Genomic DNA, 24,748 nt, shown 5'->3' on the forward strand with positions numbered 1-24,748 from the left:
TGTAGTCCCACAGACTACATCTACAGCCCGTGAATTAAACTTGGATCTCACACAGACAACTTCCTTTCACCAGAAACTGTCATTGTTTGACACTAACCATTTCTGCTTTTCAAACTTTAGCCAACTTCAATATACACAGATAGGTTAATCAAATGGCCACCGGACCATTTACATTGACACCCCCCCCCCCACATTTATTTTGTACACTGCTGCTACTCGCAGTTTATTATCTATGCATAGTCACTTCACCCCTAACTACATGTACAAATTACCTCGACTAACCTGTACCCCTGCACATTGGCTCGGTACCGGTAACCCCGTATATAGCCTCGTTATTGTTATTTTCTGGTGTTACTTTTTATACTTTTTTTAAACTTGAGTTTATTTGGTAAATATTTTCTTATCTATTCTTGAACTATACTGTTGGTTCAGGGGTTGTAAGTAAGCATTTCACGGTAAGGTCTACACTTGTATTCGGCACATACAAGTTTCGGCACATACAAAAGTTTGATTTGATATCTGTCCTGTGCCATATTGTTCTGAATGTTTATCCCACTACACAAATGATATTTATACCCCATTCTTTACATTTAGAAGGACAATGACAAGCATTTGACCATGATGGGTCCACAGAGCATGACATCACGGTACCCACAGAGTGTTTTAATTGGAACAGAATGACTTCTGAGTCTTGTCCCCTTGGGATGGATGGAGCTTGCGTGTCACAATGAAAGGCGCTAATTTTGGTCTGTGTTTCAACTAGGGTTGCAAAGCTACCAGTAATTGATATAAGTTACCAGAATCTTCAGTCATTTTGGTAAATTACCAGAGCCACTGCCCGTTCACCCCGCTATCATCCAGAAGGCAATGTCAGTAAAGGTGTATCAAAGCTGGGACCGAGAGACTGAAAAAGGCCATCAGACTGTTAAACAGCCATCACTAGCACATTAGAGGCTGCTGCCTATAGGCATAGACTAGGAATCACTGGCCACTTTAAGGAATGTAACACTAGTCACTTAAATAATGTTTACATATCTGGCTTTACTCACCTCATATGTGTATATACTGTATTCTATACTATTCTACGGTATCTTAAGTCACTTAATGTTTACATATCTTGCATTTCTCATATGTACAGTTGAAGTTGGAAGTTTACATACACTTATGTTGGAGTCATTAAAACTCTTTGTTTCAACCCCTCCACAAATTTCTTGTTACCAAACTATAGTTTTGGCAAGTCGGTTAGGACATCTACTTTGTGCATGACAAAAGTAATTTTTCCAGCAATTGTTTACAGACAGATTATTTCACTTATAATTCACTGTATCACAATTCCAGTGGGTCAGAAGTAGAGGTCGGCCGATTAATCGGAATGGCCGATTTCAAGTTTTCATAACAATCGGTAATTGACATTTTTGGACACCGATCATGGCCGTTTTCATTGCACTCCACGAGGAGACTGCGTGGCAGGCTGACTACCTGTTATGCGAGTGCAGCAAGGAGCCAAGGTAAGGTGCTAGCTAGCATTACACTTATCTCATAAAAAACAATCAATCTTAACATAATCCCTAGTTAACTACACATGGTTGATGATATTACTAGTTTATCTAGATTGTCCTGCGTTGCATACAATCGATTCGGTGCCTGTTAATTTATCAATGAATCAAAGCCCAAACGGGTGATTTAACAAGCGCATTCGTGAAAAAAGCACTGTTGTTGCACCAATGTGTACCCAACCATAAACATTAACTCCTTTCTTAAAATCAATACACAAGAATATATTTTTAAACCTGCATATTTAGTTAATATTGCCTGCTAACATGAATTTCTTTTAACTAGGGAAATTGTGTCACTTCTCTTGTGTTCTGTGCAACAGAATCGGGGTATACAGTGGGGCAAAAAAGTATTTAGTCCGCCACCAATTGTGCAAGTTCTCCCACTTAAAAAGATGAGAGAGGCCTGTAATTTTCATCACACTTCAACTATGACAGACAAAATGAGAAAAAAATCCAGAAAATCACATTGTAGGATTTTTTTATGAATTTATTTGCAAATTATGGTGGAAAATAAGTATTTGGTCACCTACAAACAAGCAAGATTTCTGGCTCTCACAGACCTGTAACTTCTGCTTTAAGAGGCTCCTCTGTCCCCCACTCGTTACCTGTATTAATGGCACCTGTTTGAACTTGTTATCAGTATAAAAGACACCTGTCCACAACCTCAAACAGTCACACTCCAAACTCCACTATGGCCAAGACCAAAGAGCTTTCAAAGGACACCAGAAACAAATTTGTAGACCTGCACCAGGCTGGGAAGACTGAATCTGCAATAGGTAAGCAGCTTGGTTTGAAGAAATCAACTGTGGGAGCAATTATTAGGAAATGGAAGACATACAAGACCACTGATAATCTCCCTCGATCTGGGGCTCCAGGCAAGATCTCACACCGTGGGGTCAAAATGATCACAAGAACGGTGAGCAAAAATCCCAGAACCACACGGGGGGACCTAGTGAATGACCTGCAGAGAGCTGGGACCAAAGTAACAAAGCCTACCATCAGCAAGGGCATTAAAGATGAAACGTGGCTGGGTCTTTCAGCATGACAATGATCCCAAACACACCGCCCGGGCAACAAAGGAGTGGCTTCGTAAGAAGCATTTCAAGGTCCTGGAGTGGCCTAGCCAGTCTCCAGATCTCAACCCCATAGAAAATCTTTGGAGGGAGTTGAAAGTCCATGTTGCCCAGCAACAGCCCCAAAACATCACTGCTCTAGAGGAGATCTGCATGGAGGAATGGGCCAAAATACCAGCAACAGTGTGTGAAAACCTTGTGAAGACATACAGAAAACGTTTGACCTCTGTCATTGCCAACAAAGGATATATAACAAAGTATTGAGATTGAACTTTTGTTATTGACCAAATACTTATTTTCCACCATAATTTGCAAATAAATTCCTTAAAAATCCTACAATGTGATTTTCTGGATTTTTTTTCTCATGTCTGTCATAGTTGAAGTGTACCTATGATGAAAATTACAGGCCTCATCTTTTTAAGTGGGAGAACTTGTACAATTGGTGGCTGACTAAATACTTTTTTTGCCCCACTGTATGCAGCAATTTAGGCCACCTGGCTCGTTATGAACTGTGAAGACTATTTCTTCCTAACAAAGACATCCAACTTTGCCAAATGAGGGATGATTTAACAAAAGCGCATTTGCGAAAGAGCACAATCGTTGCACGAATGTACCTAACCATAAACATCAATGCCTTTCTTAAAAATCAATACACAGACGTATATTTTAATAAACCTGCATATTTAGTTAAAAGAAATCCAGGTTAGCAGGCAATATTAAACTAGGGAAATTGTGTCACTTCTCTTGCATTCATTGCACACAGATTCAGGGTATATGCAACAGTTTGGGCCGCCTGGCTTGTTGCGAACTAATTTGCCAGACTTTTACGTAATTATGACATAACATTGAAGGTTGTGCAATGTAACAGGAATATTTAGACTTATGGATGCCACCCGTTAGATAAAATATGGAACGGTTCCGTATTTCACTGAAATAATAAATGTTTTGTTTTCGAAATGATAGTTTCCGGATTTGACCATATTAATGACCGAAGGCTCGTATTTCTGTGTGTTATTATGTTATAATTAAGTATATGATTTGATAGAGCAGTCTGACTGAGAGGTGGCAGGCAGCAGCAGGCTCGTAAGCATTCATTCAAACAGCACTTTCGTCCGTTTGCCAGCTACTCTTTGCTGTGCTTCAAGCATTGAGCTGTTTATGACTTCAAGCCTATCAACTCCCGAGCTAGTTCGCGGGGTGCGCGCTAATAGAGTTTCAATCGGTGACGTCACTCGCTCTGAGACCTTGAAGTAGTTGTTCTCCTTGCTCTGCAAGGGCGGCGGCATTTGTGGAGCGATGGGTAACGATGCTTCGTGGGTAACTTTTGTCAATGTGTTCCTGGTTCGAGCCCATGTAGAGGCGAGGAGAGGGATGGAAGCTATACTGTTACACTGGCAATACTAAAGTGCTTATAAGAACATCCAATAGTCAAAGGTATATGAAATACAAATGGTAAAGAGAGAAATAGTCCTATAATTCCTATAATAACTACAACCTAAAACTTCTTATCTGGGAATATTGAAGACTCATGTTAAAAGGAACCACGAGCTTTCATATGTTCTCATGTTCTGAGCAAGGAACTTAAACGTTAGCTTTTCTATATGGCACATATTGGATTGTTACTTTATTCTCCAACACTTTGTTTTTGCATTATTTAACCCAATTTGAACATGTTTGATGATTTTATTTGAGGCTAAATTGATTTTATTGGTGTATTATATTAAGTGAAAATAAAAGTGTTCATTCAGTATTGTTGTAATTGTCATTATTACAAATAAATAAATCCATTTAAAATATCAGCCGGTTAATCGGTATCGGCTTTTTTTGGTCTTACAATAATCGGTATTGAAAAATCATAATCGGTCGACCTCTAGTCAGAAGTTTACATACACTAAGTTGACTGTGCCTTTTAAACAGCTTGGAAAATTCCAGAAAATGATGTCATGGCTTTAGAAGTTTCTGATAGGCTATTTGACATCATTTGAGTCAATTGGAGGTGTACCTGTGGGTGTATTTCAAGGCCTACCTTCAAACTCAGTGCTTCTTTGCTTGACATCATTGGAAAATCAAGAGAAATCAGCCAAGGCCTCCACAAGTCTGGTTCATCCTTGGGAGCAATTTCCAAACGCCTGAAGGTACCACATTCATCTGTACAAACAATAGTACGCAAGTATAAACACTGTGGGACCACACGGCCGTCATACCGCTCAGGAAGGAGACGCATTCTGTCTCCTAGAGATGAACGTACAAATCAATCCCAGAACAACAGCAAAGGACCTTGTAAAGATGCTTGAGGAAACGGGTACAAAAGTATCTATATCCATAGTAAAACAAGTCCTATATCGACATAACCTGAATGGCCGCTCAGCAAGGAAGAAGCCACTGCTCCAAAACCGCCATTAAAAGACAGACTACAGCTTACAACTGCACATGGGGACAAAAATCGTACTTTTTGGAGAAAACTCTTCTGGTCTGATGAAACAAAAATAGAACTGTTTGCCCATAGTGACCATCGCTATGTTTGGAGAACAAAGGGGGAGGCTTGCATGTCGAAGAACACCATCCCAACCGTGAAGCCCAGTGATGGCAGCATCATGTTGTGGGGGTGCTTTGCTGCAGGAGGAACTGGTGCACTTCAGAAAATAGATGGCATCACGAGGGAGGAAAATTATGTGGATATATTGAACAATGTCTCAAGACATCAGTCAGGAAGTTAAAGCTTGGTCGCAAATGGGTCTTCCAAATGGACAATGACCCCAAGCATACTTCCAAATTTGTGGCAAAATGGCTTAAGGACAACAAAGTCAAGGTATTGGAGTGGCCATCACAAAGCCCTGACCTCAATCATAAAGAAAATGTGTGTACAGAACTGAAAAAGCGTGTGCGAGCAAGGAGGCCTACAAAACCTGTCTCAGTTACACCAGCTCTGTCAGGAGGAATGGGACACAATTCACCCAAATTATTGTGGGAAGCTTGTGGAAGGCTACCCGAAACATTTGACCCAAGTTAAACAATTTCAAGGCAATGCTACCAAATACTAATTGAGTGTCTGTAAACATCTGACCCACTGGGAATGTGATGAAGGAAATAAAAGCTGAAATAAATCATTCTCTCTACTATTATTTTGACATTTCACATTCTTAATATAAAGTGGTAATCCTAATTGACCTAAAACAGGGATTTTTTACTAGGGTTAAATGTCAGGAATGTTGAACAACTGAGATGAAATGTATGTAAACTTCAGACTTCAAATGTATATGCTGTATTCTATACTATTCTATGGTCTCTTCGTCACTTAGTGTTTATATATTTGCCATTACTCATCTCATGTGTATATTCTGTTTTCTATACTGTTCTACGTCATCTCATTCACCTAATAATGCTTACATATCTGCATTGCTCATCTCATGTGTATATACTGTTTTCTATACTTTTCTACTGTAGAAGCACAAGCATTTCGCTACACCCGCAATAACATCTGCTAATAACGTGTGTGTGAACAATACAATTTGATTAATTAACAGGTAATCTATGGCAATCTGTTAATTTTGGTAACTGGTAAATGTTTCAATGTATAGTGTGTGTCCATTCTGTTCATGAGTTTCTAGTAGATATACAATATGGTTCAAGAGAAAATAGCATCTTAACAAAAATGTCATTATTTTCAATTAACTCAAACTATTGGCTTTTTTCACAACTGGCACCAACATTTTTACAACAGACATTTTGACAGTAAAATAAACAAAAGTGTGTAAGAAAATACATAAAGGATATTTACATTTTAGCAGGTGCTCTTATCCAGCACAATTTACAGGAGCAATTAGGGTTAAGTGCCTTGCTCAAGGGCACAATGACAGATTTTTCACCTAGTCAGCTCGGGGATTTGAGACAGCAACCTTTCGGTTACTGGCCCACCCTCTTAATTGCTAGCCTACCGGCTGCCCTGTTTCATGCTGAAACCCCTCATACACCAATGGTATTCACTAAGTTAATGTTTTATATTTATACAGCTTTGTCATACACGTTTTTATAAAACCTTTTTATTAAATATAACAATCGTGTATTGTACATGTAATAAGGCCACACGAAGTGCCAGAGATAATTAGACGCTTATGATAATCTGAAGTACCCAGAAAGGCCACTAGATGTCATCTTATAAAATGTCCCCCCAAAACATAACTTAATTTACCCAAATTCCGGTAATTTACTGGTCAACATTGAAAGTTTCTAGTAATAAACCCTCTCTTTGCAATCCTAGTTCCAACCCAGTAAAAGATAATGGTTTACTGCCACAGAGGAAAACGGTCACTAATATTGTGAGGATGGAGGTCAGTTGGATATTTCTGAGGGATCTATGCTTTACGTTGTACTTTTTTCTCACTCTTGTCTGCAATGCCTTATGGAACTTCCATATCCCTCTCTGTGTTTGTGACAACAAATCAAATCCTAACATGGGGATTTTCATGTCCGAAGCTCAACCTGGATGAAAAACATTGAGCGGACAGGTTATATTTTGTGTATTGGAGGGTATTACCGCACGATCTGCGCTCCACAGCAGATGTCTGGGCTTCTGTGCCTTTGGTGTAAGCTGCTTGTTCCCGATGTCACATTTTGCAAGCCATATGCGTGTTACATAATGGTATAATTTTCCCACAATAACCACCACAAAAAACTCCCTATTATTTTATGACTTTTGGGTCTCTCAGGCTCTGAGCTCTACAGTCATCCATGATACTCAAGGCAAAACGTCCTCCATCCTCCTCTGTCCTCCTCGCTCCCCTTCCACCTTAATCTCTGTCTAAGTCAGAACACTCGTGGGGAATTCCCCCCCTGGGCCCTCTCGCTGACCGTTCACCATGCCATATCGAGTAGACCAGCATCCCTCATAGGAGTGCTGCAGAGTGGACTGCACCGATAGTTTCTGACTAAAGGGTCAGCTCGCCAGCCTCATAATGACTGTAATGTAGATCTTAATGGGCTTTAATGACCTGCTCTGTCCGTGCCACGGAGGCCGAGGCTTCTCCCAGTGCTCTGGCTGCCTCAGGAACGGCTAAAGAGTAGCTGACTGGCCTGGCCGTCTCTCACCAAGCCACTATTAGATGGGCTAAATGGCTAGTTTCAGGGATTATGCTGATGAGATTGTTTTGAAGTGATGCCCTCAGGACAGTAACCTCGATGCTAAACCTTTGGATGGTTCCGTGCCCTGGATTCTGTCCTACTCTGAACACTCACTCCTACTTGGTCAAGTCAGATTCATCCTGGAAGGACCAGGAGTGTCCTGAGATCACCTCAACAGTGGTGTCTGTTGTCGTTAAAAACAGGACTCTGTGTTTAGTTCTAACTCAATGACTTATTGGGAACCTATGTTGATCAACTCCTGGTACCACATGTGCTATAGATTTGACCTCAACCTCACAAACAAAGAAGAAACCCCATCACCTACAATGAATCATTGTCATAGCTAATACTTATCATATTAGCAAGCAGCACTTTGGTCTTCTTTGGGTACGTGTTTCATGTGAGGTTGTACATTATTTATGTACCAAACAGTCCTTGGCTAACCTGTGTAATGCTACTGTGTGAGTGTACAGCCCAGAGGCCTCCGTTTTCCTCCCTCCGCAGAGCAGAGCCCATTCTCACCGTGGCTCAAGATCACTGCCGTTTTTCATTACCCAGTGGGAGAGACACTTGTGATTATTGCCAATAAAGGAAATTAGATCAAATGATTTTTGACTTTGACTCCCCCCTTCATCCTTTCACATTTAATCAAATGCAGAGGTAAAGCCATCAAAGAAATTGCTGTTGATTTATAAATAAGCTAATTGGCGGCATTCTCCCTAAGTACCGCTCTCTCTCCCTCTTTTTTCCTCTCTCTCTCTCGCTCTCTGCCGGTAGATACGGCAGCGTTTTTATTGCCCCTAGTCTAAACCCCTTCATCCAATTTTTAAAATGGCTTATCGAATAAAATATTCCCAGGGGGCTGTGAGGCAGCCTCATTGGTCATACCTAACCACAAGTGGCTCTTTGTCAGCTCCACAGTCCAGCTGTACGGCAGAGGCCATCCCATGTCCATATCGGTTAGGTTCTTTATCCATCTGCCCACTCTATCCCACTTTGTCAGGTTTATCAATGCCTAGTCAAGGTAACGTCTTGCTGCTTGATTTCAGCAACACCGTTCTGAAAAGAAAGGCTTTATGGATTCTAATAACTCAAGTGCATTGCTAGAGACGGACAGCGCTTAACATTTGTCCTCTAGCCCAGCAATATGTTTTCATGCATTCTTTATGCTAATCTTTCCACACCTAAGGCAATATTATCACCCTCTCTTCAGTCTCTTTCCTCAAGAAGGATTCATTATATGAGAGACAGTAGTGCTGGAGGTAGATGATTAAGGAAGTTGACGTTAGGAAACTGGTTTTACCCAATGAAATGCAGTGGAACCATATACGGTAGCCTATAGGCTACCACACCCATTGCTTAATTGTAGATGACTTTTCCAGAAATGACCATCTTATGGTAACATTGCTAAATCTGTTAGCGGAGATTCGTCACGCCGTGATGTCATTCTCACCACAGGATTCTTCTGGCATCAGTAACAAGCTTTTAATGAAATTCAGGATGGGCCTAAACTCCACTGTATTTGCTACAATAGTTGCTGTTTCATTCAAGTGTGGTTGCTAAGAAAGAACAAGGCTGTGGGTTTTATGCTTTGAGATACTGTATCTTTATCTTCCTCACCCACTTGAAAAATGCAGGTATTTATAAAGCCAATGACAATTCCTCTGTGAACCAGCAATTCTTGACTAAATTCTTATTGGCCTAATCTTGGTCTGGCCTTGTGGTATCATTCAGAAGTAATAAGAAGACTGGATCTCTAGACTGACTAGAACAGTAACAAGACCCTCGGTCTATGCCACTCTGTAGCATGAAAAGCAGTGGCTCCTGCCTTCATAAATTTACCCTAGCCACGAACACTTGCCTTGGTGCCAGCACTTTAAATATGTTTCCCATTCCTTCGTCAATGACATCAGCATCTTTCCGTGCTTGTTCTCTTCCTCATCCAAGTCTGCCTCTCCAAGCAAAGCAACCTGACAAATATTGAGGATTTCTGTAGCGTCGGACGATCTTCTGCGTTTTTTGTTTTCATTGGTGAAGCAAACCATTCACAATGCATGCGATGGATACAGTTCTATGAGGAGAATTTCATATCTACTTTGAGTGCTGTGAAATGGAACGGTGTGTGTGTGCATGAGTAAATGCATTTAAACAATATTCCTAGAACACAAGCTCCATCTTCATCACAGGCCAGCATCATGTTGATGACCTCAGAGCCCCACAAGCCTTGCAGTGTTAACCTATGTCTCCAGGCAGGCCAGAGGCTCCACGATAATACAGACTAGAACAGACTAAGTGGAGGCTATGAGAAATGACTGACATGTTTATTTTCTTTATTTATTGTAAAAAAAAAGTGTCATAATACACTCAACAAAAATACAGTTGAAGTCAGAAGTTTACATACACCTTAGCCAACTACATTTAAACTCAGTTTTTTTAACAATTCCTGACATTTAATTCTAGTAAAAAATGCACTGTCTTAAGTCAGTTAGGATCATCACTTTATTTTAAGAATGTGAAATGTCCGAATAATAGTGTGGAGAGCTTTTATTTCAGCTTTTATTTCTTTCATCACATTCCCAGTGGGTCAGAAGCTTACATAAACTCAATTAGTATTTGGTAGCATTGCCTTTAAATAGTTTAACTTGGGTCAAACATTTCGGGTAGCCTTCCACAAGCTTCCCACAATAATTTGGGTGAATTTTGGCCTGAGTCAGGTTTGTAGGCCTCCTTGCTCACACACGCATTTTCAGTTCTGCCCACAATTTGTCAATGGGGTTGAGGTCAGGGCTTTGTGATGGCCACTCCAATACCTTGACTTTGTTGTCCTTAAGCCATTTTGCTACAAAATGCGACCAAGCTTTAACTTCCTGACTGATGTCTTGAGATGTTGCATCAATATATCCACATAATTTTCCAACCTCATGATGCCATGTATTTTGTGAAGTGCACCAGTCCCTCCTGCAGCAAAGCACCCCCACAACATGATGCTGCCACCCCTGTGCTTCATGGTTGGGATGGTGTTCTTTGACTTGCAAGCCTCCCCTTTTTCCTCCAAACATAACAGTGGTCATTATGGCCAAACAGTTCTATTTTTGTATGATTTTGTACGAAAAGTACGATCTTTGTCCCCATGTACAGTTCCAAATCATAGTCTGGCTTTTTTTATGGTGGATTTGGAGCAGTGGCTTCTTCCTTGCTGAGCGGCCTTTCAGGTTATGTCGATATAGGACTTGTTTTACTGTGGATATAGATACTTTTGTATATTTTTCCTCCAGCATCTTCACAAGGTTCTTTGCTGTTGTTCTGGGATTGATTTGCACTTTTCACCCCAAAGTACGTTCATCTCTAGGAGACAGAACGCGTCTCCTTACTGAGCGATATGACGGCTGCGTGGTCCCATGGTGTTTATGTTTGCGTACTATTGTTTGTACACATGAACGTGGTACCTTCAGGTGTTTGGAAATTGCTCATAAGGATGAACCAGACTTGTGGAGGTCTACAATTGTATTTCTGAGGATTTGATCATTTATTTTGAGTTTCCCAAGATGTCAAGCAATGAGGCACTGAGTTTGAAGTTCGACCTTGAAATACATCCACAGGTACACCTCCAATTGACTCAACTTATGTCAATTAGCCTTTCAGAAGCTTCTAAAGCCATGACATCATTTTCTGGGATTTTCCTAGCTGTTTAAAGGCACAGTCAACTTAGTGTATGGTAACTTCTGACTAGAGGTCGACCGATTATGATTTTTCAATACCGATTATTGTAAGACCAAAAAAAGCCATTCCGATTAATCGGTCGACCTCTACTTCTGACCCACTGGAATTGTGATACAGTGAATTATAAGTGAAATAATCTGTCTGTAAACAATTGTTGGAAAATGACTTGTGTCATGCACAAGGTAGATGTTCTAACCGACTTGCCAAAACAAGTTCGTGGAGTGGTTAAAAAACGAGTTTTAATGACTCCAACCTAAGTGTATGTAAACTTCTGACTTCAACTGTATATAAACGCAACATGCAACAATTTCAGTTTATATAAGTAAATCAGCCAAACCGTAGTCAGGTCAAGACCCTGGTGAGGACGACGAGCACACAGATGAGCTTCCCTGAGACAGTTCCTGACAGTTTGTGCAGAAATTCTTCGGTTGTGACACAATTTCATCAGCTGTCCGGGTGGCTGGTCTCAGACCATCCCGCGGGGGAAGAAGCCGGATGTGGAGGCTGCCGTGGTTACACGTGGTCTGCACTTGTGAGGACAGTAGGACGTTCTGCCAATTTCTCTAAAATGACGTTGGAGGCGGCTTATGGGTAGAGAAATTATCTGGTGGGCATTCCTGCAGTCAGCATGCCAATGGTATGCTCCCTCAACTTGAGACATCTGTGACATTGTGTTGTGAAAACTGCACATTTTAGTGGCCTTTTTATTGTTCCCTTCATGAGGTGCACCTGAGTAATGAACATGCTGTTTAATCAGCTTCTTGATATGCCACACCTGTCAGGTGGATCGATTACCTTGGCAAATGAGCAATGCTCACTAACAGGAATGTAAATATACTGTACCCAAATGTTAGCGAAATAAGATTTTTTTTGCCTATGGAAAAGTCATGTGAACTTTTATTTCAGCTCATGAAACACTTTTTAAATGTTGCGTTTATATTTCTGTTCGGTATATAATAATATACTGCCGGAATCATCATCAAGGGTCATACCATAGTGTATTTATGTACTTCACTTTATGAAGTGGCGCAGTACAGTATGTATGTCTTCACGAGTCACTTTGATTTAACCACAGCAGACCTGAAGTACTACTCAGTCCAGTAGAAGAGGAAAAGGAGGGACTTCTCGGTCTCCGCTCCCCTCCGGCTCCCAAAGCGCTCTGCTTGAGCCCAGAGCCAGAGGCTGCCATCCTGGATCAGAGGGAAGGCACCGGGCAGGCCGAGGCTCCTTCTCACCCCAGGGAAGAGCGAGGGCCTGGGGGAGGGAAGGAAGAGGGGGATGGAGGAGGAGAAGAGAGCCACGTCAGACCTCTTCATATCGTCTGGCCTCATAGGTGGTGAGTTGATGTCTTGTCATCTCTACACTTGAGATAGATACACACACAAGAACACACATAGAGTGCCTTCAGAAAGTATTCACACCGATTGACTTACTACAGAATTTGTTGTGTTACAGCCTGAATGGATTCAATTGAGATGTTGTGTCGCTGGCCTGCACACAATACCCCATAATGTCAAAGTGGAATTATGCTTTTAGAAATGTTTATAAATTAATACAAAAATGAAAATCTGAAATGTCTTAATTTGTCTTAAGTCAATAAGTATTCAACCCTTTTGTTATAGCAAGCCTAAATGAGTTCAGGAGTAATAATGTGCTTAACAAGTCACATAATAAGTTGCATGTGTGCAATAATAGTGTTTACCATGATTTTGAATGACTTCCTAATCTCTGTACCCCACACATATATTATCTGTAAGGTACCTCAGTCAAGCAGTAAATTTCAAACACAGGTTCAACCATAAAGACCATGGACAAATTTCCAATGGCTCTCAAAGAAGAGCATCTATTGGTAGATGGGCTCAAATAAAAGAAGCGGACATTGAATATCCCTTTGAGCATAACGAAGTTATTCATTACACTTTTGATGGTGTATCAAAACACCCAGTCACTACAAAGATACAGACGTCCTTCCTAACTCAGTTGCCGGAGAGGAAGGAAACCGCTCATGGATTTCACCATGAGGCCAATAGTGACTTTAAAACGGTTACAGAGTAATGGATGTGATAGGAGAAAAAAACATGATGGATCAACAACATTGTAGTTACACCACAATCTTAACCTAAATGACAGAGAGAAAATAAGGAACCTGTACAGAATAAACAATATTCCAAAACATGCATCCTGTTTGCAGTAAGGCACTAAAGTAAAACTGCTGAACATGTGGCAAAGAAATTAACTTTATGTCCTGAATACAAAGCATTACTTTGGGGGCAAATCCAACACACTGATTACCGTTTTTTATATTTTCAAGTATGGTGGGGGCTGCATCATGTTATGGGTATGCTTGTCATCGGCAAGGGAGGTTTTTTTAGGATAAAAATAAATAGAATAGAGCTAAGTACAGGCACAATCCTAGAGGAATACCTGGTTGTCTGCTTTCCAAGAGGCACTGAGATACATTCATCTTTCAGCAGGATAATAACCTAAAAGTCCAAATATACAGTGGAGTTGTTTACCAAGTCATTGAATGTTCCTGAGTGGCCTAGTTACAGTTTTGACTTAAATCAGAATGAAAAACCTATGGCAAGACTTGAAAATGTTTGTCTAGCAATGATCAACAACCAATTTGACAGAGCTTGAAGAATAAAATACTGGAAATACTGCACAATCCAGGTGTGCAAAGCTCCTATAGACTTACCCAGAAGGATTCACAGCTGTAATCGCTGCCAAAGGTGATTCTAACATGTATTCACTCAGGGGTGCGAATTTTTGTATATGTATTCCATTTAATCAATTTTGAATTTGGGGCTGTAACACAACAAAAATGTGGAAGTCAAGGGTTGAAGTAATGTTCAATGTTAACCATATATGGTTATGTTTTGTAAGGACTCTAGGCAAATCCTATGGATAGAGGTTATTTGTTTCAGAACTAAGAAACATGAAGAAAGTGTTTGGAACCTACCGTGAAGGCTAGCGTGTTAGCGTATCAAAACACCTGTCATGATTTACAAAAACAGCAAACACGTTTGGCAACTGGGTTGTTGTTACCTTGCTTGATTTTCTGTGTTTGCCACTCCTGGCATGTCTTAGAACAAAGCAGTCACGCAAACCATAATCCAAAGATCATGTCGTAGGCCTATTCTGGAACTAGAATGACCTGGAAATACCTCTCTAACAGCAATGTACGTATGTACCAACCCTGCGGAGAGTTATTTGCTTTGTATCAGAGTGTTGTTTGACAACAAACCGAGGGCATGGAAAATTACTAACATGTTTTTGTGTAACAATGTCATAAAAAGAGTGGAAACTAGCTACATAGTATTGGTTGTGTTTTGAGTTTAAGCTTTAAGGCCTTTGCTAAGGATTTCTATAAACAGGTATGCTCTTACTGTGTGGTTTCCCAGTCAACATTAGCCATAGAATGTAAAAACACAAGTAAAATGAAATGGCATATTAAAACATGACTTGTGTAACAGCTAGGGGGGAAGTTTAAAGATACTCTGGGTGGATTTGTGAATGTTTTTCTTTTACGTAAGCAGAACTATCCTTTACATTGTTCAGAGTAGTGTAGGCCCCTTTTTTGGCACACCATTTTTCTATCTCTGGCTCATCTGTGTTGGAGAGGAAAGACAACAGATTTTCTGTGGATTCACATTTTTCTCCTCTGACTCCATTCTCCTTTCGGCAGCGAGGCTTAGTTTCCTCACCAAAACATGTCCGTAAATCAGATTAACAACCGCAAAGACCACCAGTGCCGTAGTTCCTCGCTGGCGTCGCGATTTGCCATTGTCGGCATCATTGCCATTCTCCATTATCCCTCCCTCTCTGTGTTTGCATGGGTCGGGTGTCTGTTTTTCACCTACTCTTATATCAATAACAAAAGCACCCATCATGTAATCTCCTCTAAACTGAGCAAAACACAGATGGATTATCGCTCCCAACATCCAGGCTTCATAAACCTTGGCTTATTCTGGGGTAAATTAGGATTTACAGTGGGCGAGAGAGGGAGAGAGAGAGAGAGAGAGAGAGAGAGGAAAGAGAGAGAGAGCAACCCAGATAATCTCCTCGATTGATGCTGCTCACTGTTTGTTGCATTTCATTCTCCTACATTTTTACTATCTCTGCCCTCACTTTTTTGTGCTCATCATTGGTTGCAGATTGTTAATCTGTGTGTGGCCTGGATAGGCGTTCATCCTCAGATTACAGGACTGTCTTATTGCAGGCAATGGCCCGGGCAGCCAGGCCAGGCCAGTGGGATCAGATCAGCCCCACCAGAGGACAGGACAGCTGTTTTACAGGTGAAGATGGCTTCGTGCCACAGTAGTGATGATAATAACCAGCGGGAGAGAAGAGCATAGCAGGACGGACGCTAAATCTCTGCTACAAGGGGCTTAAACTCCATCTAAGGTTCATCAGGATCAGCTTTTACCTCAAGAGGATTGTCCTCCTGGAGTATTTCTGATTGCAAAACAAACAACGCAATCAAGATGTGTAAGTCACGTAGGCACACAGCAGGCAATCGAGAAAAAGAAACACATTGCGGCAGTGTGAGACCCTCAGAATGTTATGGAGTATATGACGCTATTCTTGATTCCTGATTTATAGGACACACCGCGAGAGGGGCTAGCCTAACGTTACTGAGGTGCCTGGGTGTATTGTTTGTTGTTTTTCTGCTAATCCCTGTCCAGACGGGCCACTGGTCATTAAGTGCTGACGCACAGACTCGTCCAGTGATGTGCCAACAGAGTCTATCAGTATTGACCCCCACCCATCCTGCTCTGGGCTTTCCCCTGGCATGGCCTCAGGCCGCCAACCTGACCTCAACCAACCCTCAGGACTGACTGACTTCGGACCAGGAAATGACTTCGGACATTAAATACAGGGGTGTGAGCTGATTGACTCGCTTATTTTTTGTGTTTTAAGTGACAGTTCTGTTTTCCAGAGTCATCACTACAATGTGTTGTTTGTTATGCTTTATGGCCATTCTTCAGCATTTGTGAGTCTGAACCTCGAGGCATTATACTCCAATGAGACTAGGTCATGTGGGGCCAGTACCTTGCAGTAGGCAGCAGGCACCGAAGGATATGTATTTGTGTGTGAAGATGCAGCCTGTTGCCGTTCCCAAAGTTAGTTCTATTTTAAGAAATGTCGAACCCTTTGTAGTTCTCCTAGACGTATGATTTGAAAATCACCACTATCTACAGTGGTGCATTTTGTCAGGCCTTTGAATGGAAAAATCTCCTCGGTCCGCTCCTGCTGCATGTTGGTCTATCTTCAACAACCAACTCTTTGTCTTTCAAGTGTCCCCTTAATTAGTGCGCAGTCCTTTGGTTTCTGGTGATTGGGCTCATTTCACATTGTGCATTGGAGTAAATAGTATTTGAATTTTAAAACGCACCTCTTGGGTGCAACATAAAGGAGAATATTTAATCATAGATTTCCAAATGAGAGGATCTTATTTTCTTTTGGCTGCTACGTGATACATATTAATGAGGTTTCTCTGGGTAGTACGGAACATACTTTTTACTTGATCATTTTACCCGGCTTCATCTGCATTCATCTGTGAGGTCACAGGGGTGATAAGACACCACAAAGGACTCATATAAAGTAAGAGCAGAAAGAGAAAAAATAGTGTTTGTCGGAGCTGTAAACTTAGGAGGGAGAATTAAGCAAACGGAAGATGTACCAACCTCGTATCTCTCGAGACCAGACGAGCAGAATATAGGGTGACTGTTGATGTTGGAAGATAGCATACCTGATGGGAATGGGATAGTTGGAGGGAAACATCCGTTCAGTTGACTTGAGGGAGTTCCGACTGTAAACTGTACTGTACCTTAGAAAATGTCCTTGATGTGCCTTAGCAGCAGATTAGTGGTGTGTATTGGCAGTGTGGCTGATTTTGTGAAGATGTCAGATAGCCTTTGTTTGTCACTCTCCCTCTAATCAGTGGGATGACAGTTCCCTCCGACTTGGTTGACTGTCGCTGGGGGTTAACGGTCCTCATTAACAGATCTAGGGCATCAGTGGGGAGTCGGGGCTCGCACTGTGATACGCTGCCGAGGTGTGTGTGCGTGTGCGTGTGTGTTTTCGAGAGAGAGGTTGTTCCTGATAGTCATATCCCACACATTAATTAACACTCATTTTCCTACAGAGGGGGATGGTAGCCTAGTGCACAGAGCATTATTATCACCGTCTCATTCACTCATTGTCCTCCTCTCTATCTGTAATGGGGGAATAGGGATTCATGCCTCGCATAAGGAGTTAAAAAGGGTAGGAAATAAGGGAATTAGCTTTTATCCACAGGGGAAGCCAATGAATATGAGAGCTGAAAATGAGAATAAATAAGCTCCTATAATACCTCACCTAAGGAGATCCTGTGGAGGTAGCATTAGGAGGGATGTGTCTGAATGATGCTGCTTTGTAGAAGGCGTTTGACCTTCACACACTATCCACTGTTAGACAAATCCTGCGTCCTTTAACATGTTTGTGATATAGAGTACAGTCGATTATTACAATTCGGAGATCTGTTGGTGATCAAATACAATGTGTGGTGTTACGAAGGGTATGTACATTGTGGTGCAACTCAAAAAGCTGAAACTTTCAACCATCCATAAATGGGGCAGCAGGATAGCCTAGTGGTTAGTGTTGGACTAGTAACCGAAAGTTCAAACCCCCGTGCTGACAAGGTACAAATCTGTCGTTCTGCCCCTGAACAGGCAGTTAACCCACTGTTCCCAGGCCGTCATTGAAAATAAGAATTTGTTCTTATTAACTGACTTGCCTAGTTAAATAAAGGTAAAATACATTTTAAAAAATAAAATAAAAATGTGTAGCTTCAGTGTGTAGAGTTATGCATGGCAGCCATTTTACACCAGAATACTCAACACACAGTAATTGTAAGTGGCGAGAAGACCGTGATTGTAAGTGCAGAGAGGACGGTGATTGTAAGTGCAGAGAGGACGGTGATTGTAAGTGGCGAGAGGACCGTGATTGTAAGTGGAGAGAGGACCGTGATTGTAAGTGGAGAGAGGACCGTGATTGTAAGTGGAGAGAGGACCGTGATTGTAAGTGGAGAGAGGACCGTGATTGTAAGTGGAGAGAGGACCGTGATTGTAAGTGGAGAGAGGACCGTGATTGTAAGTGGAGAGAGGACCGTGATTGTAAGTGGAGAGAGGACCGTGATTGTAAGTGGAGAGAGGACCGTGATTGTAAGTGGAGAGAGGACCGTGATTGTAAGTGGAGAGAGGACCGATTGATTGTAAGTGGAGAGAGGACCGTGATTGTAAGTGGAGAGAGGACCGTGATTGTAAGTGGAGAGAGGACCGTGATTGTAAGTGGAGAGAGGACCGTGATTGTAAGTGGAGAGAGGACCGTGATTGTAAGTGGAGAGAGGACCGTGATTGTAAGTGGAGAGAGGACCGTGATTGTAAGTGGAGAGAGGACCGTGATTGTAAGTGGAGAGAGGACCGTGATTGTAAGTGGAGAGAGGACCGTGATTGTAAGTGGAGAGAGGACCGTGATTGTAAGTGGAGAGAGGACCGTGATTGTAAGTGGAGAGAGGACCGTGATTGTACCGTGATTGTAAGTGGAGAGAGGACCGTGATTGTAAGTGGAGAGAGGACCGTGATTGTAAGTGGAGAGAGAGGACCGTGATTGTAAGTGGAGAGAGGACCGTGATTGTAAGTGGAGAGAGGACCGTGATTGTAAGTGGAGAGAGGACCGTGATTGTAAGTGGAGAGAGGACCGTGATTGTAAGTGGAGAGAGGACCGTGATTGTAAGTGGAGAGAGGACCGTGATTGTAAGTGGAGAGAGGACCGTGATTGTAAGTGGAGAGAGGACCGTGATTGTAAGTGGAGAGAGGACCGTGATTGTAAGTGGAGAGAGGACCGTGATTGTAAGTGGAGAGAGGACCGTGATTGTAAGTGGAGAGAGGACCGTGATTGTAAGTGGAGAGAGAGGACCGTGATTGTAAGTGGAGAGAGGACCGTGATTGTAAGTGGAGAGAGGACCGTGATTGTAAGTGGAGAGAGGACCGTGATTGTAAGTGGAGAGAGGACCGTGATTGTAAGTGGAGAGAGGACCGTGATTGTAAGTGGAGAGAGGACCGTGATTGTAAGTGGAGAGAGGACCGTGATTGTAAGTGGAGAGAGGACCGTGATTGTACTGGGCTGTACGCACTACCCTCTGTAGCACCTTGCGATTGGAGGCCGAGCAGTTGCCATACCAGGTGGTGATGCAACCAGTCAGGATTCTCTCGATGATGCAGCTGTAGAACCTTTTGAGGATCTGAGGATCCATGCCAAATCTTTTCAGTCTTCTGAGGGGGAATAGGCTTTGTCTTGCCCTCTTCATGACTGTCTTGGCATGTTTGAATCATGTTAGTTGGTTGGTGATGTGGACACCAAGAAACTTGAAGCTCTCAACCTGCTCCTCTACAGCCACGTCAATGAGAATGGGGACGTGCTCGGCACTCCTTTTCCTGTAGTCCACGATCATCTCCTTAGTCTTGATCACTTTGAGGGAGAGGTTGTTATCCTGGCACCACACTGCCAGGTCTCTGACCTCCTCCCTATAGGCTGTCTCATTGTTGTCAGTGATCAGGCCTACCACTGTTGTGTTGTTGGCAAACTTAATGGTGGCGTTGGAGTTGTGCTTGGCCATGCAGTCATGGGTGAACAGGGAGTACAGGAAGGGACTGATCACGCACCCCTGAGCTGCCTGCGTGTTGAGGAGCAGAGTGTCAGATGTGTTTTTATCTGCCTTACCACCCAGGGATGGCCCGGTACGTTTAGTGAGCGCCAGTGACCAGAGAGAGCCAGAACCTACATTTTAATGTCACATCCAGGGGACGGCACCTTTTGCAAGTCACTAGCCCTTGGCCTTGAGGGCTCTATTACACCAGACGGAAGAGTGCCCCCTACTGGCCCTCCAACACCACTTCCCAGTCACAACCCTTATAGCCTCAGGTGCGGACCCCCTCACTACAGCTCCAGAGGGAAACCAGCAGAGATATACAGCCATTTGCATGTAGTCAATCTTCATTCATTTTCTACTGTTTATGCTAGTGACAAACCGTAAATGACAGTGCACTAGTAAGGGCACAAGGCTACTCTCTCAACACATTTGTGTCATCGACCTTCACTGATTCCCTGTTTTGTCATCTCTAAAGGCAGGTGTGAGCTAATGCTAGCTGCTGTTAATGATAATGTGCAGACGCTCCTGTTAGATCAGTTGACTGTACTCCCTGTTCCCTCCTTCAGATTAGCATGGTGAGTGACAGGCCACTTGCACAGTATGACATCTGCTCCACAGCTGAACACAGCACCTGTGTTAACTAGAAGCAGGGCCTTCCAGGCACCGAACACATCAAGGATGACTGGCTGCTTCTCTCTCTGAGCCAACAGGGATCTCTGTCTCTCTTGTCTGTCAGCTTGTTAAATCCCCCACCTGGCGTACTGCACACCGCATCGATACCACAGTCAAGTGTCCTCTGGGGAGGGCTATGATCTTTCTCTTTTTCTGGCTGCTGCCTTGCCTTGTGTAACCTGGCCTCTGTGTGTGTGTGTTTCTGTGTGAATAAATCACAGAGCAGAATGGTACTGAGAGGGGTAAGCCTTTGGATGCCCGGCGCACACCAGAGCAGAGCCTTTCCTGAGCCTGTCCTGTGTGTGTTGTTGTGTGTGTGTGTGTGTGTGTACGTAGCACCATCAAGGCCCTGAATTCTGTTTGTGGTTGAAGGGAACACGACAAAGACCCCGAGCTCTTCTTCAAGATGCTGCTGAAGCTGAAAGGGAGAGGCCTGGGCTTTCAACTGTCTGTCCTGGGGGAGACCTTCACTGACGTACCAGGTACACACACACACTCATTTTACAAGCAAAGGATCAAGTGGGCTCTGGTTTCGCGATAACACTTGTTTTCAAAGCAGTGGGTGTTTGGTTTCAAAACTTTGAGTAGAAAACTTTGCGCAACTTCTCGAAAGGTGAGTGAAAAGCTATACTTTGTTTTTTACGATGTAGAATAAGTTTGTTATGGCTTTCAATGTAATTGGTACTTTGACTAAGTGTGGGGTTAAGGTCGTCTGACAGGCCAGTTTTTTTTTAAGCCCTCAGGACAGTGTTTAATTGATCAAATCCGCTCCCCATTAGTAGATGATGATGCTATAATGACTTTAGTACACTCCAATGTATTCACCACTGAGTGTTAAGTAAATTAATACACATTCTGGCCCCATGGCTGGAAGCAAAGACATCCTTACAGGAAACACACTCTCTCATATTGGGATGTAAACTTTTATAGGAGCATAAACAGATGGAAAGAGAGACTGTAAATTTTTCTCATATTTAGTAATTACGTTTATGATTGCTCGGAAGGCAATCGCATTAGAACAATTTTAATCTACTTTGATTTTCTTAATAGGGTCACGGTATTGATTATGTTCACCCCTCACCTGTTTCTTCCGATCTCATGTTGTATATCATTTTTAGTCCAAAGTTTATGCCTCGGCTTCAGTTCTGACCTCTGTTTTTCATAGGATGTTTTTTCCTCTGTTTTCCTGGATTCAGTCCATTCCCTGTTTCACTGATCTGCTCTCCAAACACTTTTTGGTCACTGAAACATCTTCCTGATGTCATCACTATTCTGTGAATACACAGCAGCATGGAACTCATTATGAATCCAGAATGTCACGGACAGATGGCTTTTCAATGACATGCATTTTGTTGCATTATTTCATTTAATTTATCCTCCATTAAACTCAAGTCCTTTATGTGGGAATCTAATCGGTTATAAAGAGTTCACGAAACGAGCAACTGGACAAAGTCAATTAGTCCACTCTGGCATTTTACTCAATCAAATAAATGCATTCATACAGTAACAGATATGGTTATTGTGAATAATATACATCAGTCCCCCCCTCTCAGACATCTTTGCAGAAGCCAGAGTGGACCTGAATGCCCATGTCCTCCACTGGGGGTTCATGCCCAGTAAAGAGGACTACCTCCATGTCCTCTGCCAGGCAGACGTGGTGGTCTCCACAGCCAAGCATGAGTTTTTTGGAGTGGCCATGTAAGTAACTCACTCTCCTGGTTTGTTTCTTTAATATCTACTTAAGACACAACAAAACATGAACTGCTGAAAGAGTGAATGTAAAGTAATTTGGGTTGTTTTCATGTGAAGTAAACGTTTGAATTTGACGTGGAAAAACGTAGTGACCGTTCATTAAAACTAAACTAAAAACGGTTATTTCTAAGTGTTTTTACGTCTAGGGAGGTAGAGTCCAAAGTGTATGATGAGACTTGCTACCGTATGAAGCCAAACTTCAGTCACCTGTGCTGTGCATTTGAAGGGTTTCGTCAGATCCCGCCTACAGCCAAGATAGAGCAGGACTGGAGCCAGAGTAGTGCCGCTTCAGTAGAGAGGAAGGTTGTGATCTTACAAAACACCAACCTGGTGGTGTGTTAATTCTATGGATTGCTTCATGCAGTCAGTGTGGGAATCTATTTTAGATAGATTGGCTGAAAACACATTAGAAGCTTGGCTGTGCACAATAAAGAAGCCATGTGCTAATTATGGTTGTTGAAAAACACTGTCCTGAGTTTGAGGAAGGGATGTCCCTCTGGGGGAGTCTTGCACAATGATGTTTTACACTTCCTTTGATCCAAACCAGGGGGATCTGAGACGCACACGACCACCCACTAAGCTCTATTGATAGTAAACCTTGTGGATGCGCTGGTGGTGGAGGCCCTTTGTGTGTGTTTTGGGCAACAGAGAAACACACGTTGAATGGTGGAATATCAACACTGACATGCTCAGGTGGATGAGGATGTTAAATGTTTCCTCCAGCTTCCAATTGGCTTCACTCACCTGTTTTGAAAGTAAACAAAATAGACATCGGTGCTCGTTGAGTGTTCCATTACAAACCTTTCAAGTTAGCAAGTGATTTAGAATACCTGTTCAATTTCATCAGCTTCACATAGCGTTCAAAACAGGAAGATAGTTAAGGGTTTCTCATTCCACACTCTGTGTAAGGATAAACAGACACGGAGGCTTCTGAAGAGCACAATAAACAAAAAAGAGCAGTCCAGCCTTATTGCCCGACAGAGGTGTCACCAATGTGTTTCATCCTCATTATTGTGGAATTTGGCCCTAATCTGATTAATTATGGTCTGGCGATGTGAGCAGACGCCTATTCATGCCCTGCAGTGAAGAAGTCATTTACCCCAGCAAAATTATCGGCTAATTATATTTGAGATGGAAAGCCTTATAACCATTTGCGCGCTTACACATTACGCCACTGAAATGGAACTGACCTTAATAATCGGTTTCATAGATTTTGCTGTCATAGACTAGGGGGCTATCATCTTGCTACCTTTTAAATTAGCTTGATTAGCCATGCTATTCTTTGGAATGCAGGCAAAGGCAATGAGACTATTAGAAAGCATTAACCACTTTCATACGGTGCCAAAAGGTAGTTTGCCTTATTCAACCCGTTTCCCTGGAACAAACTGTTGCCTGTCAAACCTACTAGGGCGACAGAAGAGCAATATTGCTGTTATTCTTGTCGTTTCAAAAATTGCCGTTTGATAAATAGTAAGATGCAGTTGATGTTGTAGATGGAATTTCCAACCAGTTTGAGGATATCGGGTACGTTTTAGAGTGCAGACTAGTGAATGGCGTCATTGCATACGTGTGAGGATTTCACCAATCATTTTTTAGTCTTAACATGAAATTAAACTCCCGAGAACTAATCCCATGTTTAAAAATGTACGTCTGTTGCATGAGGAATGATGTAATAAATTGATGGAAAGGAGTGAAATTGAGGTGTCATCAATATTGATGCACGTTCTAATTGAAATAGGCAGGTTTCTGCAATGGACAGTGAGGTTCAGATAAGTTCTGTGAAAGTGGGGGAAGCTCTATGTACCATAACAACAGGCTTTTCGATCTCTACGTTTTGTTCAGGAGATGGACGTTTCACAAATAACTTATTCACATTTGAAAACCATTTGGATGGATTTTTAGGTTCTCTCTTTTGTGATGGTTTTGGACATCCTGTAACATTGCAGATGATGTGAGTTCAGAGTGAAAGAGATTATTTTCTCTCCCCATCGTTTTGAGAATGGGATGAGTTCCACTGCTTGCTGGGAAATGTGCTATGTCCGGATGCATTCTTTCCCCAGCTAGTCTGTGGGACTTCATTTATTCTGAACTGTGCATCAAAAGAAACCAATGTCAACAAAGACACAATGGGGACCCATTTTGACAACGCTGTTCAGCTCATG

General features: G+C 42.3%; 1 protein-coding gene across 3 annotated transcripts in view; it reads left to right on the top strand.

Annotated features, from left to right (window-relative positions):
- The window catches only part of gtdc1 (glycosyltransferase-like domain containing 1), a 50,875-nt gene that overhangs the window by 19,767 nt on the left and 6,360 nt on the right, over nucleotides 1-24,748 (top strand). Inside the window, exons 5-7 of one of the 3 annotated variants that reach the window (XM_064944596.1) lie at nucleotides 12,543-12,803; nucleotides 21,207-21,316; nucleotides 22,388-22,532. In XM_064944596.1, the coding sequence (XP_064800668.1) occupies nucleotides 12,543-12,803; nucleotides 21,207-21,316; nucleotides 22,388-22,532 (516 nt within the window). The remainder of the gene's footprint in view (nucleotides 1-12,542; nucleotides 12,804-21,206; nucleotides 21,317-22,387; nucleotides 22,533-24,748) is intronic. The other 2 variants (XM_064944597.1, XM_064944598.1) reach the window with 2 other exon arrangements.

The sequence above is a fragment of the Oncorhynchus masou genome, chromosome 29 (genome assembly GCF_036934945.1).
Source record: "Oncorhynchus masou masou isolate Uvic2021 chromosome 29, UVic_Omas_1.1, whole genome shotgun sequence".
In the NCBI taxonomy this organism is placed as follows: domain Eukaryota; kingdom Metazoa; phylum Chordata; class Actinopteri; order Salmoniformes; family Salmonidae; genus Oncorhynchus; species Oncorhynchus masou.